This window comes from Trachurus trachurus, assembly GCF_905171665.1.
Source record: "Trachurus trachurus genome assembly, chromosome: 20".
Taxonomy (NCBI): domain Eukaryota; kingdom Metazoa; phylum Chordata; class Actinopteri; order Carangiformes; family Carangidae; genus Trachurus; species Trachurus trachurus.
In genome coordinates this window covers 23,353,496-23,369,803 of record NC_139911.1, presented here as the reverse complement: position 1 = coordinate 23,369,803, position 16,308 = coordinate 23,353,496, and the positions used below count along the sequence as shown (strand labels likewise).

General features: G+C 43.2%; 2 protein-coding genes across 2 annotated transcripts in view; one reads left to right on the top strand and one right to left on the bottom strand.

Moving 5' to 3' along the window:
• The window catches only part of LOC311003559 (protein NLRC3-like), a gene marked incomplete at both ends in the record, with an annotated part of 385,386 nt that overhangs the window by 253,145 nt on the left and 115,933 nt on the right, over positions 1-16,308 (top strand). The window lies entirely within an intron of this gene.
• xylb (xylulokinase homolog (H. influenzae)) overlaps positions 10,275-16,308 on the bottom strand; it is a 42,589-nt gene continuing 36,555 nt past the window's right edge. Inside the window, exon 19 of the mRNA XM_083995820.1 lies at positions 10,275-11,130. Coding sequence (XP_083851946.1) covers positions 11,062-11,130 — 69 coding nt within the window. The 3' untranslated portion in view covers positions 10,275-11,061. The remainder of the gene's footprint in view (positions 11,131-16,308) is intronic.

Here is a 16,308-nt window from a genome sequence, read left to right as displayed (position 1 = left end):
TCACCTGTTGCTCAGAGAAATTGAGTTCTTGACTATCTTAGAAGGTGGACTGTGGTGCAGTGAATGCTGGGTAGCTCCATTTCCCCCAGCAGGAAATCCTTGCAGGAGCTCAGATGAAACATTCCCTCCACCGCTGCAGAGTCAACACGTCGACTGGTTGGTGGAGATTAACAGCAGGCGGTGCTGCCATTACACCACCACAGATGAAGAGGATTGCTGATGTTTTTATTGGCCGCTATAGGCTACTAATGCAAGGAAGGTTCTGGCTCCTCTGAGGTTTATCACTTGGAAACTGTTTTTTCTTTTTAATTTAATTGCACCTTGTTTTTTTTATATATATATATAATTATGGATAAAACCAGATAAGATACAGAGACATGGAGAGAAACAGATAGAACCAGATCCTTCTCACTCACTACTGTTTTTTAACAAGCAGAAAAATTCTGCTCCACTTCTCTGCTGTCTGACACACTGTTCTACATTTAGTCTGTATGTGTGTGTGTGTGTGTATGTGTGATGAAGAAGGAAGAGTAAATGGGATGAGTGCCAGCATGTGTGTGAACACATGACTGTGTGTGTGTGTGTGTGTGTGAGAGTGAGTGTAATGCAGCAAAGAAATAAAATAGACCAAGTTCAAATGAGGTGAGGAGCGTCAGTGTGTGTGTGTGTGTGTGTGTGTGTGTGTGTGTGTGTGTGTGCAGGGCAGTGTGTACTATATCACTATTAGCAGATTTGTGTGTGGAGCGATGATGAGGAGGCTCAGTAAACAAACAGAAACATCACATCTTCATATCTCCACGTTTCCTTCTCTGAGCTCAGGCTGGATTGTTAACAAGCTCGTCATTTCTTTCTTCTTGTGTGGTTTAATGGAGGCGACTGGGGAAGCAGGTCCAGGACCAGCTGTTTATCTCCATCACCGCAGCAGCAGAGGAGGAGGAGAGAAGAGTCTGCCTTCATGTTCGTGATACATTTTGACAGAATCCAGTGGGACGAGTGAAAACAACAAATTCATCCCTGAGTTTTGTGCAGGTGGTTTAAAGCCCCGGTATGGAACTTATTTGCCTTTTTATTAGCAAAAATCAAATATGTCTTTCATAAATACGTATTTCACTGAAGTGGAATCACAGCCGCATACAAATGAAAGCTTTCTGGTACCTTAGAATGAGTTGTTACAAGTCGTTACAAATACATAAGTGGGCGACGCACCGAACGGAGGCGGCCATGTTGCATCGCCATTTTTTACGTTGAGTGGCAGCGTGACCGTAGGTAACCATAGAAACTCAGTGGAGCTGTGGGCTCGGCCTGTTAAAACTGTCACCACTGTGTAGTGTGAGGAAGGACGGAGGCACTGGTGTTGACGACATCACCATGACAACATATTGTCAGGCCTGTATTGTTTTGCCTCGTGCTGGCGGACCACTTGTTTACATAGAGGCTTGTTAATCCTGTTACATGCAGCGTCTGTTGTCTGTCTGACGTCTGCCCCATTTCACGTGAATGCAACATCAAGAATACGTTCCGATATGCAACCGCAGGGAGCGTACCTATGTTCCCCGTTTTTACCAATGTTCCCCAGTATTTCTTGCGACGGGGGAACATAAGACCCTTTTTCTGAAAAAGGGTCTTATGTTCCCCACTGTTACCGGGGAACATAGGACTTTTTTTCAAAAATAAGGGTCCTATGTTCCCCGCTGTTGCCGGTCGATGGACTCTCTCTACTTATCTGGACTCTACCTATCTGGCCTGTCTAGCCTCTACCTGGTCTTTTTACTAAACTTAACCAACTCCTTTCGTCATTGCCTAAACTCAACCAATGGGCCAATTAGCCTACACTTCTCACTCAAAGTAACAACTCAACTTCTCACTCAAAAATAGGCAAAAATATGCCAAGTCACTCACAACTCCTCTTCCAGGTATGGGTACAAAAATTGCATGTTCCCCAGGTCCTTTTGGGGAAAAGCGGTCTGGACACAGAGGGGAACATAGGACCCTTTTTTAGAAAAAAGGTTCTATGTTCCCCGGACCCATACAAAGTGGGGAACATAGGACCCGGGGAACATAGGGATGATCCCCAACCCTGCACCGCTAGATGGGGGGAATTCCTACATATTATACCTTTAACAAAGTTTCCCTGGTTTCAGACAGAAGTCTTTGTTCGTTGAAATGGTAACTACATTGCAGAAGACGTGGCATCGCAAACTCATGTTATTATGAAGATCAGCTCTGCTGCGTGGACTTTGTTCATGAACTTAAGCACCAGATGAATGTGAATGAGCCGGAAGAATGACTTATCCATCCTTCTTCAATGATGATGTAACTTTTTTAAAAGGCTGACTCTAAACTCTTGATTGACAAAATGAGAGCACACATCTCACCTGGGCTTTTAATATTTGATTAGTTTTAAAGGTGAATCACAGGGGGAGTTTTTCAGCTTTAATGAGGCACATTATTCAAATTGATTCTTGAAATGAATGTGTTTCCTAGAGTTCACAGAGGAGTCCATGTACAGACAGTGTCATCTCCATGGTAACCATGAAAACACTGTGATGACTCTGATGTCCAGGCAAAGACAGTGGTGACCCGATCTTTGGTGAGGTTCCACTTTCAGACAGACATGTTTCTGGTTCTGGTTCTGGAGACTCAGGACCTTGGTGCTTCCTGGTGAACCAGCTGCGTTCACACCAGTTCAAGCAGGACCAGAGTTGGAGGACGTTACTCTGCAATACTCCGGTGGAAGTAAACACAACGGCAGCAAAATCATACGATGGATGATTGTATGAGATTGTATCCCACAATTCTTTGCATGGACACAAAAGGACAGTGTATATGGCTTAGATTGACTGTAGAGGTCACACTAAACTATTGGCTTGAGAATATCTCAAAGTGACAGGGGCATTCAATGTATGCTGGGACACTGCATTAACATGTCAATGCCAATGAATGTCATTGTCACAGAAGATATTTAGACATAACATATTAGACATAACAGCAGCCATGGAGGCACTCATGAGCACGCCATCATCATAATGAATCGTCACATTATTGATGATGTACGACTCACAATGTCAGGAAATATCTGTTCAGATCTCTGACAGATATAGGGTATGATAGAATAGACTTTATTGTCCCAATGGGTCACATTTTATATAATATATTATATATTATATAAAATGTGACCCATTGGGGTCAAAACCAGGCAGTGTGATATTGAGGTTGCAGCGGTTCAGGTCTCTAATGGTAGAAATTGGAGCATTGGGTGCGTTGCAGCTGATCCTGCACACGGTCTGCCACACGGGAAGCAGCTCTGGAGGCGTTGCCGTTGGGGGGAACATAGACTGAACATACAGTATTAATATATTTCCAAACTCATGTGGTAGGTAGAATGGCCACAGACTGAGGCACACAGTAGTTAAATGTTCTCAGACTGTTTCTAGAACTGTGTGTTGTCTATACCACTACACCACAACGGCTTCAACTTCAACCAAAGGAATGGGTAATAATAATAATAATAATTTTATTTATATAGCACCTTTCATACATGAAATGCATCTCAAGGTGCTTTAAACAAATCAAACAATTAAAAACAATATCAATCAACAATCAGGCAGTAAAAATACACAGTGACAATAAAACAGTAGCAGTGATAAAACAAAACAATCAATAAAATTAAGCCAAGTTAAAAACAAATCGATTTAAGGAAAAAAATAAAAATAAAAAGATAAAAGATACCATAGTCAGATCCCTAGTTATATGCTCTATTAAAAAGGAATGTTTTAAGTCGATTTTTAAAAATAGAAAGAGTATCTGCCCCACGAATTTGAATTGGAAGTTTATTCCAGAGAAGTGGGGCCCGATAGCAGAAAGCCCTGCCTCCCATACTACTTTTTAATACTCTGGGCACAGCCAGGAAGCCTGCATTTTGGGATCGCAGAGTCTTATTTGGGTGGTAGGGAACTATAAGGTCCTCAAGATATGAGGGTGCCTGACCATGTAGTGCTTTATATGTTAGGAGGAGAACTTTAAAATCTATCCTAGCAGTTACTGGAGCCAGTGAAGAGAGGCCAAGACAGGAGAGATATGGTCTCTTTTTCTCGTCCCAGTCAGGACACGGGCAGCAGTGTTTTGAACTAATTGAAGTGACTTACTCGGACAACCCGACAGTAAAGAGTTACAGTAGTCAAGTCGTGAGGTCACAAATGCATGAATTAATTTTTCTGCGTCCTTTAGAGATAGAAGGGATCTGATTTTGGAAATGTTACGCAGATGAAAAAAGGCGGTTCTTGAGATTTCTTTAATGTGAGAGTCAAATGATAAATTCTGATCAAAAATAACACCAAGATTTCTAACCGTGAGGGCTGAAGTTAAAGAGATGTCATTTAAAGTAACAGTATCATTGACTAGTTGTTTTCTAAGATGTTTAGGACCTAGTACAATAACTTCAGTCTTATCTGAGTTGAGCAGCAGAAAGTTACGAGTCATCCATATTTTAATATCCTGCAGACAAGCTTGAAGTTTAGAAATTTTGTTGGTTTCGTTAGGTTTAAAAGATAAGTATAACTGAACGTCGTCCGCATAACAATGAAAATTAATATCATATTTTTTAATAACGCTACCAAGAGGAAGCAGATATAAAATGAATAAAATTGGGCCAAGTACTGATCCTTGTGGAACGCCATAGCTCACTTTGGTGTACAAAGAGGATTCATCGTTAACATGTACAAACTGAGTTCTGTTAGAAAGGTAGGATCTAAACCAGCTTAGTGCAGTACCTTTGATACCAATTAGTGTGTCGAGTCTCTCTATTAGAATTTGATGATCAACGGTATCGAAAGCCGCGCTAAGATCAAGCAGAACAAGTACAGATAGACATCCCTCATCTGATGCAATTAAAAGGTCATTCGTGACTTTAACCAGAGCAGACTCTGTGCTGTGGTGCCTACGAAAACCTGATTGAAACATTTCAAATAGACTATTATTCTGTAAAAACTCATTTAATTGATCTGCTACCACCTTCTCCAAGACTTTAGAAAGAAAGGGAAGGTTAGAAATTGGCCTATAGTTAGCCAGAACCTCCGGATCAAGCGTGGGCTTTTTAAGGAGAGGTTTGATTGCAGCTACTTTGAAGGATTGTGGTACATAGCCTGTTAAAAGTGAGGGGTTAATCATATCTAACAGAAAAGTGCTAACCTGGGGTAACATGTCTTTGAGTAATTTAGTGGGAATAGGGTCAAGGAAACAAGTAGCTGATCTGGAGGAGGTGATTACTGATATTAATTGCTGAGGCCCTAGTGGTTTGAAGCAATGAAGGTGGTTAGCTGGTCCTGTAGCTGAAACAGAGTTTGCATTGTCAGTGTTACAAGAGGGCAGTAATGTCTTGACTTTCTCTCTTATAGATAAAGTTTTATTATTAAAAAAATTCATAAAATCATTACTTGTTAAGCTTATAGGAATAGCTGAATCAGCAGAGCACTGGCTCTGTGTCAGCCTGGCAACAGTACTGAAAAGAAACCTTGGATTATTTTTGTTGTTCTCGATTAAAACTGAGTAATAGGCTGCCCTAGCAGCATGAAGTTCCTTCTTGTATAATTTGAGGGTATCCTGCCACAGTACTCGTGATTCCTCCAGTTTAGAAGAGCGCCATTTCCTCTCTAATCTGCGTGTCTCTTGTTTTAATTTTCGAGTCTGAGAATTGTACCATGGGGCAGTGTTACTGTGCTTAAGCATCTTTCTTTTCAAAGGAGCAATAGAGTCTAGTGTTGTACGTAGTGAATTTGAAACTCTATCCACAAAGTCATCAATTTGGGAAGGGCTATATGTGACTGGAGAGACCTCAAATGTGTTGAGACAAGGTATTGAACCCAGAGCTAGTGGAATCAGTTCTGCAAATTTACTTGAAGTATCATCAGAAAGAGATCTTGAATAATAGTATTTGCCTGTTGTTGTGTTGCCAGTTATTGAAAGTTCAAAAGTGATCAAGTAATGGTCAGATAGGAGCGGAACATGTGGAAAAACTGTTAGATGATCAACTTCAATACCATATGTCAGTACAAGGTCTAAGGTATGATTAAAGCAATGAGTTGGTTCATGCACACACTGGCAGAAGCCTACTGAGTCTAATAGTGAAATGAATGCAGAACCAAGACTGTCATTAACATTGTCCACATGAATGTTGAAATCACCAACAACAATTGCTCTGTCTGTTTTAAGAACTAGACTTGAAAGAAACACTGAAAATTCAGTTAGAAATTCAGAGTAAGGGCCAGGAGGGCGGTACACTGTGACAAACAGCATAGGCTGTACTCCTCTGCGTGCAGGATATGGCAGACTGAGAATCAGGCTTTCGAATGAGCTATAGTTTAATTTAGGTTTAGGATGAAATGATAAAGCTGAGTCATAGATGGCAGCAACTCCGCCCCCTTTGCCCGTATCCCTGGGGATATGTGTACTAGTATGACTGGGAGGGGTGGCTGCATTTAAACTAACATTCTCATTTTGACACAGCCAGGTCTCAGTTAGACAGAACAGATCAATATGATGGTCAGATATTAGCTCATTAACAAGTAGTGCCTTAGATGATAATGATCTGGAATTAAGAAGTGCACACTTAAGGAGAAAGGAGTTATTAGAAATAAAACGAGTAGGGAACTCAAGAGGGGGGGCTTTAGGAGTCAAAAGGGGCAGCTTGCGCAGATTATATGGGTTTGCTCCAAGCCTAGTCCTACCTGGGTTGCGCTTTTTCCTATTGTGATTGAGAATAGTGGGAATAGGACTTGGAAAAATGTGAGCTAAGGCAATAGTTTTAATTAGTGATGACTGGTTTGAGAGTGAAGCAGAGGGTACTGATGGCTGACAGTAGGGGGCGCTTGTACTGCAAGTCATAGGTGAAAAGAACAGTGAGGAGGACAGCAGGGATGTGGGCATCTTAGCAGAAATAGGAGAGTCACTGTTAAATATGGGAACCAGATCACCGGTAGGAGCAACAGCACCACCAATACCTGTGACACCAATACCTATGACACCAGCAACAAGACCCGCACTGTCCACACTGACAGGGACAGGGCTGTGATATGGGCAAATGAAGGTCTGAGCAGGGTCTTGTTGGAGGGAGCATCATTGCAGGCTAAAAGCAATAAAATTTATAAAATTGTGGATCAGTTTTTCAGTACCTTTCCTGTTCAGATGTAGCCCATCTGTTTTGAACAGTTCATGCTCGGTCCAAAACCAGTCAAAATTGCTTACAAAGCCAAGTCCAGTAGCAGTTGCAAAATTTTGCATCCACATATGTAAGCTATAGAGACGGCTAAAGCGTTCTGAACTTTTAGACAGGGTGGGAACTGGGCCAGACAGAACACAAATTTTCCCAAGGCTTTCAATTGTGTTGACCAGTGACTCTAGATCATGGTGAAGTTTAAGGGATTGTCTGGACATGACATCGTTGGTACCTGTGTGTAATATCACAATGTGAGCAGAGGGATGGAGATCAATGAGGGCAGGTGCTAGCTCTATGAGATCTGCAGTTTTACCACCAGAAAGACAGAAAGTGATGGAGCCTGGTAGAACTACATTCCTAATGATGGAGTCGCCTATTATGAGAATTTCAGGGGCATGATTTACACAACCACTGTCATAGACAGATATTTTAGGCGATAGAGACTGCTGGTCCGTGATTGGAGCATTGGAGACAGTCAAAGAGGGATTGGGGTCACCTGCGCAGATGACGTCATCACTCATCGCCGAGGAGACAGGACCTTCGTTCGGTCGGGGGGAAGAGGGCAGCGGGGCAGAGTAAACAGGCCGTGATTCTGCAACGGATAACAGTGGAGGGGACGAGCGTCTGGCTCGTTTACCCTGAGACATTGATGGACTGGTCGGAGGGGTCCGACGCTTCTTTTTTTTGGAGCGGACCGGTGCTGTTTGATCCGGGGCGCGACCAGCTAACTCCTGCAGCGGAGCGAAGAAATTGTAGAGCGGGATGGAATCACCGTCATCTTCGGGGGCAAAGAGGGGAAGGGAGAATCGTTTCCCTTTCTTGGCTACAGACGTCCAGGAGGGAGGGGGAAAATCCGAAGGGCCAGGAACATCAACAGCTGGACATTCACTGCTGCGGGGATCCCTCTGCTGCAACGCGTCCACCCGGGAGAGGAGCAGGGAGTGTCGCCGAAGAACATCATCCAGGAGGCTCTCGATGGAGTGAAGTTCCGATCTCAGACTGGACATCTCAAACTCGGCCAGAGTAAGAGGAGGCATGTTCGGGAGAGAGAAAAGAACTGCCAGTATATAGAACTATGAAAGAGAAAGCCACCCGACAGGTGCCGTCCGCTGGCATGCAAGCACACCAGCAACGAGACCCACTCGAGAGAGCTCCACGAAGGGAGCCCACAGCGTAGAGTAGATTTTACTACTTTCACAGTGATGCTGTACACAGGTCCAGGGTTTATCGGCAAAACTTACCGGCACAGGCCCAGACTGGGCCTGGTGAGATTGGATCAGCGTCCGGTAAGTGACTTTGTGTTCCTTGAGGACCTAGTGCTGGTGGCTGGCATCTGGTCTTTACCATGTTTGAGTGAAAAGCATTATGAAGGACTCTGTTTCCTATCTGATTTTCCACATATGAAGCAGGCCTGAATCCGATCAGACAATATCATATTCCATGTGTTGTTTACACTCGATTAAATATCGTGTTACAGATCAGATCTGTGCCACTTGAGAGGAAACTATTGGCATTGGGTCACTTGAACCATGTGATTTAAAGACGGCCTATGAGAATTTTCTCTGTTGAGTTGAGAAAGGAGTTTACCAAAGCACTGCCCATTTCATCATTCGGTTTATGACTAATTAGACATTAAAATACTATTCAGCAGGGCCGGCCCCTGGCATAAACACACTATGCGGTTGTTTAGGGCCTCAGCCGTCAGGTGGGGCCACATGATCAGAAGGTACTGGGGTTCAATTCAAGTCATTTTAACACTGAGGTCGGCGCGCTTACCGGCGCGGTTTGTTTATATTTCGGTCATTTTACGCTGTTTAACTGCTCCCGTGACCGAGGGACGGCTCTCCTCTTTCAAATAACACCCGCCCTCAACAACATATGTTATTCACAGCCAGGGTTTGAGAGCCAATAACAGAGCATGGTGCACGCATCGCCCCCTCTCACTGTGCGTAATTGGTTGAATCCGTTGTCCGTCAACTTGAGCATACGTGATTGGTTGAATCGCCTGTCAGTCAACTTCGGCCAACCAATTGGCACTCTGGGATCACTAAGGTCCTTCCTATCACAGTTTTAGCTCCATGGTTTACCTACAGCGGCTGGCATGGAGAGAGACGGCAGAGGAGACCGAACCTGTCAATTAAAACAACGGTTCAAACTTCAAAGCTTCAAACCCGCAGAATCGTTATATTAGGAGAGAGAGAGAATCAGTGATGACAGTGCTTCAGATGCTGAAAGTTTTGACTCATCTGATGAGCATGATTATTTAAAAAAAATCTATATATGAGAAAGTTCAGACTTAAACTCAGCTCCAGCTCTGTATACAGACCTGTGGAGCTCTTACACTTTTTTTTTTTTACCTTTCACACAGCACAGACACAGTGACAACACACATTATATGAACAATGTAAATTGTGTGTTTTCAGTTTATTTAGTAAATATTTTTGTTTGAAGGGGGGAAAAAAGCTAATTTCTCATTTTAAAAAATCTGATGAAGCTTTGAAGTCAATATTCAGCCTCTTTCATCTCACATTTGAGACATTTGGTGAACATAGAATGCCAGAATGACAACATTTATGCTCAAAAAGTGATTTTACAAAATGTAATTTTAGACTTGTTTTCTACACGTATCTATTACTGTATTCATATCCTATTTCAAGCACCAAAACAGTTTGTTCTCATGACTGAAGGAGTGTTTTCACAAGGGATTTGACATTTTTTTATTTCTTTATACAGTGTTCTAGGACAAATTGGCCTCAGTGTACTTAGAGCGGAAGATTAGACATAAAACACTTGGGTATTGTTACATCTGTCTATCAAATATGTCTGTATTCAGTTTTAAGCAGTGTATGTGATTTGGTGTTTGCGCTTAGAGTGGGCCACAAACAAAAATCTTGTTTAGGGCCACCAAAATGCTAGGGCCGGCCCTGCTATTCAGATTACATGTGTTTTTCTGAGGGTGCCAGATTGTGTAACTTTTATAAAATGCTGAGATTGGCTTTGATCCAGATCCAAAAGCTTGGGACAATAAAAAACGTTCTGTGAATGCAACAACTTTATTGACAACAGTTACTGTACAAGGAATTAGCTCATTTTTCAAGGCTTTGTTTGGTTGCCCAACACAACAACTGGGCTATATAGCAAACATGTGGTAGTTTTTGGCTGGACCACATCGGCATGGCCGGACCTATGATCTGGAATGTCCCTGACTGACACACTGTTGGTCCAGTGCCTTGTCACTGGGCTGCAGTTTCTGGACCAAACAGGTTTTATTGGCTGGTTGCTGTCTGAAGTACTGCCAACTTAACTCATCATCTCTAGAGTTAGAAACGTTTAGGTACATACATGTACCTGGTTTCTGACTAACACCAGCCAGGGCTACACCTCTTGTTATGGACTGTCCACTGAGACACACTGGTGTCCTGCTGCTCAGGTAGGCCTATTGCTGGAAGAGAAAGAGTGATTCCAATACACTGAGCCTCACCTCTATTACAGCAAATAAACTTCTGACACTCCATGTGTCATTATTACTAAAGGAGGCAGAGGAAGAGCTGAGACATAGAGCCCTGGTAAGAAATAAATGCTCTCTCCTCACTGAAAGAATGAAGAGTTTTTAAACTATTACAGGAAGTGTTGAGTTTGTATTATTAATCTTTTAATAATATTGTCTAAACTTTGATTTGTGGTTGTTGATTTTTGTATTCCTGCTGCTTGTATTACATTCATACAAGGTAGAACTCAGTCAGTTATTTTTATTGATTGGCAGCACTAATTAGTTTGAACTAAAAATCAGATCATGATTCCAAATGGTTACTTTACGACTTCCACTGACAGATCTGACTGGTGGCAGCAGTTCAGGTGCGTTTCTCCTGCAGGATCCTGTTCTCCAACTGGGCGTATCGCTTCAACATCTGGTTGTACACCTGCAAGACACACACAGACACACACAGATCATCACCATGCCAGCGCTCTTCTCTGTGCCTGTGAATTCTAAATCCCATTTAAAAACATTTAGATATGATCAAATGAAACCACAAGTATGATAAATATTTCAACAGATCATTGATTTTTATTCTATTTAATTGGTAATTTTACTGGAGCTGGAGCTGCTTTAAAGAAGAAGTAAGCGGAATATTTGTGTTAATATAAGTCTTAAATAGTTGTATCTTCCAACAGCAATCACTTCTATAGAGTGTTTGGTCTGAAACACGGGTCTGTCAGTCACTCTGCTGTAAGCCGAGGAGATTGTATCGTACAACCTTTATCCAATGAGGAGAGAGAACGGCATAAAGGGGCGGATGCGCGTGAATGTGGTGACGTAGGGACGAGGGCGGGGACTGCTAACTCCATCTGCTGACAGGAAGTTAGCCAAAACCACCGGATCGCTTACTTCTGCTTTAACTACCTGACATTCATCTAGATCAGTGGTTCTCAACCTTTTTGAGTCGCGACCCCCAATTTAACATGCACTGCTGTCCGCGACCCCCCCCCCCCCCCCCCCCCCCCCCCAACACACACACACACGCCGGTGTGAACGCATGATGGATAAAGCGCAGCGCTGTCCGCAGTGTTTTTTTGCCTTTTAGTTCTTGATCCCTCCGCTGAAAAAATCAATTGGCTTATCAATTAAGCTGCTGTAGTTTTGTCTCCAATGTTTCGACCTGGAGGTTTTCATCAGGGCAAAAGAACAAAACAAAGTGACGGAGTTTAAATAGATGCGGGTGGCGAGTTGATGCGGTTGTTGATGACCCCCAGAAATCATCTCGCGACCCCAACTGGGGTCGGGACCCCAAGGTTGAGAATGGCTGATCTAGAGATAGCTTAGTCTACTGGTTTCCTCCTTTGGGCCCCTCCAAACGATTACCTGATAGATCTGAGGAGATGCCGCATGATTCAGGGGACAGAAGAAGAAACAAAGGTCTGGTTCACAGCAAATAACCCAGACAGAATGTTTATTCCCACTAGTCAAAAAATGAGGTTTTATCGGCACTGATGAAGGAAACAATTAGCATTCACATCCAGGTCACATGACTCGGCAGCAGACATCAGAATTAGCTTCATTTTAATTAACTGATTTAAACTAAATATCATATTACATGGAAATACTTGTGTTGATTTTCAGGCTGCAGTGGTTTGAACGGGGCCCTTAAATTAAATCAAATTAGCAGCTTTATCCCAAATGTAACGTGAAATCTGAGGACCTGACACTGCAGACAGGGCTGATAGACTGTATAACAGTGTCTGCATCTCTCTTCTCACTGATGTGGTCTGTACTGGTCTCAGTGACATTTTATTTTCCCTTTTAGCATCTTCTAACAAAATGCAAACCTACAGATGAGTGCTTATAGCTGCACCACTGAGCACTTAAACCACTTTGTGTCATGTTGCTGTTTCATATTTGAAATCCTGCTGTTCAGATAAGTATAGAGAGAATATTCTATCGCCAACATCTAATCAGTGCTGTACCTTCAGAGAGAGAGAGTGAGTGTGTGTGTGTGTGTGTGTGTGTGTATGTTCATGGACTAGGTGTTTTAGCAGAGCTCATTATTTATTCATGCACTGTGCTGTTTAATTATGGAGGATGAACATGAGAGAACATCACTTCAGTAAACATACAACTACATTAGAATAACATGGAACCCTGGAGTGAGTGTGTGAGTGTGTATGTGTGTGTGTGTGTGAGGGATGAGAAACAGTGTACAATTAAAATCCAATGAAGGTAAAAGCACTGCTTTGGTAAATATAGAACAGTGTGTGTGTGTGCATGCATGCATGTGTGTTTGCATGTGTGTGTAATTATCATCACAGAAAAGAGAGTGAACTGGACCCTGACGGATGCACAACAGTGTGTTTAACAGGCAGTAAACACACAGTGTGTCTGCGTTGGTCAGGTTGGTAAAGCTGAACTAGCTTTACTAGGCAGATGATGCTGATATGGTGCTGCCAACGCTGGCCCATCACTGGCCAAACGCTGGCCAAACGCTGGCTCATCGCTGTCCCAACGTTGGCCAAACGCTGGCCCATCACTGGCCCAAAGCTCGGGAAGAGTACCGAATTCTTTACTTTTACTGGTACCGACTGAATTCCTATGATAATCCAGAGTGTCGATTCACGTAAAACGGTACCACATTCCGGTACATGATCGGTATCTGATCCAGGCTACCCAACTGGACACCCTGGTTCAGGCAAATATACAAATGACTGGGGTCCAGTTGGGCCTCGGGCTTCCTTTTTGTTCTGGCAGGGTTCAGGCCAAGAATTAATGCTAGTGAGTCAGACCGCGCCAGGTCCGGGCTTCAACGCCTGCAAGTTGTGTTTTAATTTTCAGGCCCATTGAGAACTCTAATGTCTGTGAACAGCCCCTCCTCTCCTTGCACACACACTGATCTCTGTTTTTTATTTTAAAAAATAACTTCAATTACCACACACATACACAAAAAAAGTACCAAAAACAAGTTCTGCTGCATACTGGTACTGGCTCCCAGGAACCGGGTGTCAGTACTTTTGGTTTAAATGTGAAAGGTACCCATCCCTACCCAACGCTGTTGAGTGCTACATATTGGAACCTTCTGAACCTAAATCATTTTCAGATCCACATGCTTGAACCTGACTTAAAGGGGGCACATTATGGAAATATCACTCTCTGAAGGCTGATTAACATTTATTTGGGTTTTTGGCTTGCATCCTGGCCCCTAATGCGAGAATCTACAAAAAAAAATCTGTAATTCCTCCATCCCTGCAAGTATACTGCATATACTTGCAGTTGTCTGTGTGCAATTGTGTATAGAAAACAACAGGGGGTGGTTCTCTGAGGCAGGTGTGTTCTACAAAGCTCCATACTGTATAAGACAGATGTCTTATTTCGAGATATGGTGCTTTAATTCAATAGTTAACTTAAAATGAAAACCTTTTTCTTTTTTTCATTTTAAGTTTGTGTATTCATACATTAAAAGTATTTTGGGGGCACAGTTCAAGTCTGTTGTAGAATTGACAGACTACATCTTATGAGCCAGCTGATGTCATCTCTTCATATTCACAAGAGACATCCACTGAGATCAAAGTGTGTAAATGAAAGCGATCTGTCACTCCTCCTCCGTCCCAGAGCTCTACACTCCACTCCTCCTCCAAACACAGGCCGTGTTTGGAAACTGGAAACTAAATCCAGCTCGTTAGCTGCTCAGTCCTTGTTTCTAATTTTAGTCTGAGTCTGCTGTCTTTTCTCATTTGGAGTTTTCTTTTTGTGATTTCACATTTTACACTTCCTGTCTCTGGGTGGAGACACAGCTCTTCACCTCAGAGATGAGAGGGAAAATGATTCCACAAAAAACTGAATGGAGAGGAAATACAAATGAGGGTGGGGGTGATGCGCGGTGACGGATGAGAACAGACAGGAACAGCGGGAGCAGGGAGGTGTGGAAGGCAGAGGAGAGACGGGACGATGGAGGAGGCTCGGGTCGGAGGAGCTTTGTTTGTCTGTTTGTCCTGTCAGTCATTTATCTGCCTCCCAGGAGGGGGCGGGGTCACCTCAGGTAGAGAGCTGCTCACCTCAACATGTTCACTTTAGAATCTTCACTGTCTACATCTGCACGAGTCACTACAACTAAACACCAGAGACACAAATAACAATCACACAAACCCAGGTTTAAAGGTGACATATTATGCCGCTTTTCCACAAATTAAAGGGATAGTTCAACATTTTGGCAAATTGGCCCATTGCCATAACACCTATAGTCTTAGGGGTAGTATAGGTTCGTTATCTTTAATTGTCAGTGCCAGCTGTTTTGAGACCGGCCGGGCAGAGATGGGAGCTGCTCAGCTGACTGACAGCTGCTCTGACTGTGTGGTTGCCTGGCGACCACAGAGATCAGATCCCGGACCTGAAATGGGGACAGCAGGTATGGACTAAAAAAGTGTGTGTGTGTGTGTGTGTGGGGGGGGGGGGGGGGGGGTGCAGAGGAGAGGCAGCAGTGGATGCAGGTGATGCTGGAAGTGTGTGTGCTGCACTAATGATACACAACTTACCATGATACAAGCTCAGTGTCACTGACTGGAGAGGTCTCTCTCTCTCCAATTTACTTCCTGCAGCAGCTTTGTCCCTGTGTGACCTGTTAGACTAGGTGTGTGTGTGTGTGTGTGTGTGTGTATACCATGTAATTTTCTTCACTGCTCTTTCATAAGGGAACAAACCATTTAATGAAGAGGCAGTGAGTCATGAAAGTAGGACAGAGAGTGTGTGTGTGTGTGTTTCTTCTAAACCCCTCTACTTCTCTGTGCCTCCCTCTCACACTGAGCCAGGCACTAACACACAGTGAGTCAGGGTTGATGGTTTCTTTCAAAATATCTATGGCACATGACTGGAATCCTTATGACACACCACTGAACTCATATAGTGTAGAGTATAAACTTTGTGTTTTTGCATGTAGTCCCTCACCTCAGATAGCCGAATTCTGAAACGTCCTGGAAAGACATTACTATCTGATCACAGAGCGCCTGCTCTCCCCGCCACAGAAACAAACACTTTTTCCTTATTGTGATGATTTCTTTACAAAAATAAACGGTGGAGCAGTGCAAAATATCTCTCACTGTTTATTTTTGTTTCGACTGTGACTCCAGTCTTCCTCAGAAGCGTCATCCGACGTGCTGCTGGCCGGTTCAGCAGACCTTTCAGAGTCCGCCGAACCGGCCAGCTGATAAATGATAAATGATTTCATTGTCTGAACACAAGAAAAATATAACTAATATATTTAAGAAGACAAAATGAACATAATTAATCTAATTCCTCCACACTGCTCGTCCACTGCAATCCAAGTGTCCTGAAGGGAGATAGTCCAGAGTTTACTGGAAACAACATCATTTTTAGGACATTTTTACAGCCTAACAGTCCTGTATTGAACTCTCACATTCACGCGATGCACGCAGACGTGACTGGACTTGCCTCAATGACGTTGTTTCCAGTAAACTCTGGACTATCTCCCTTCAGGACACTTGGATTGCAGTGGACGAGCAGTGTGGAGGAATATAGTTTTATGGACGTTTTTGTCTCTCCTCTACTACAAAGTTTTCGTTGGACTACGAATCGGCCTCCCGGGTCTCCAGATGCA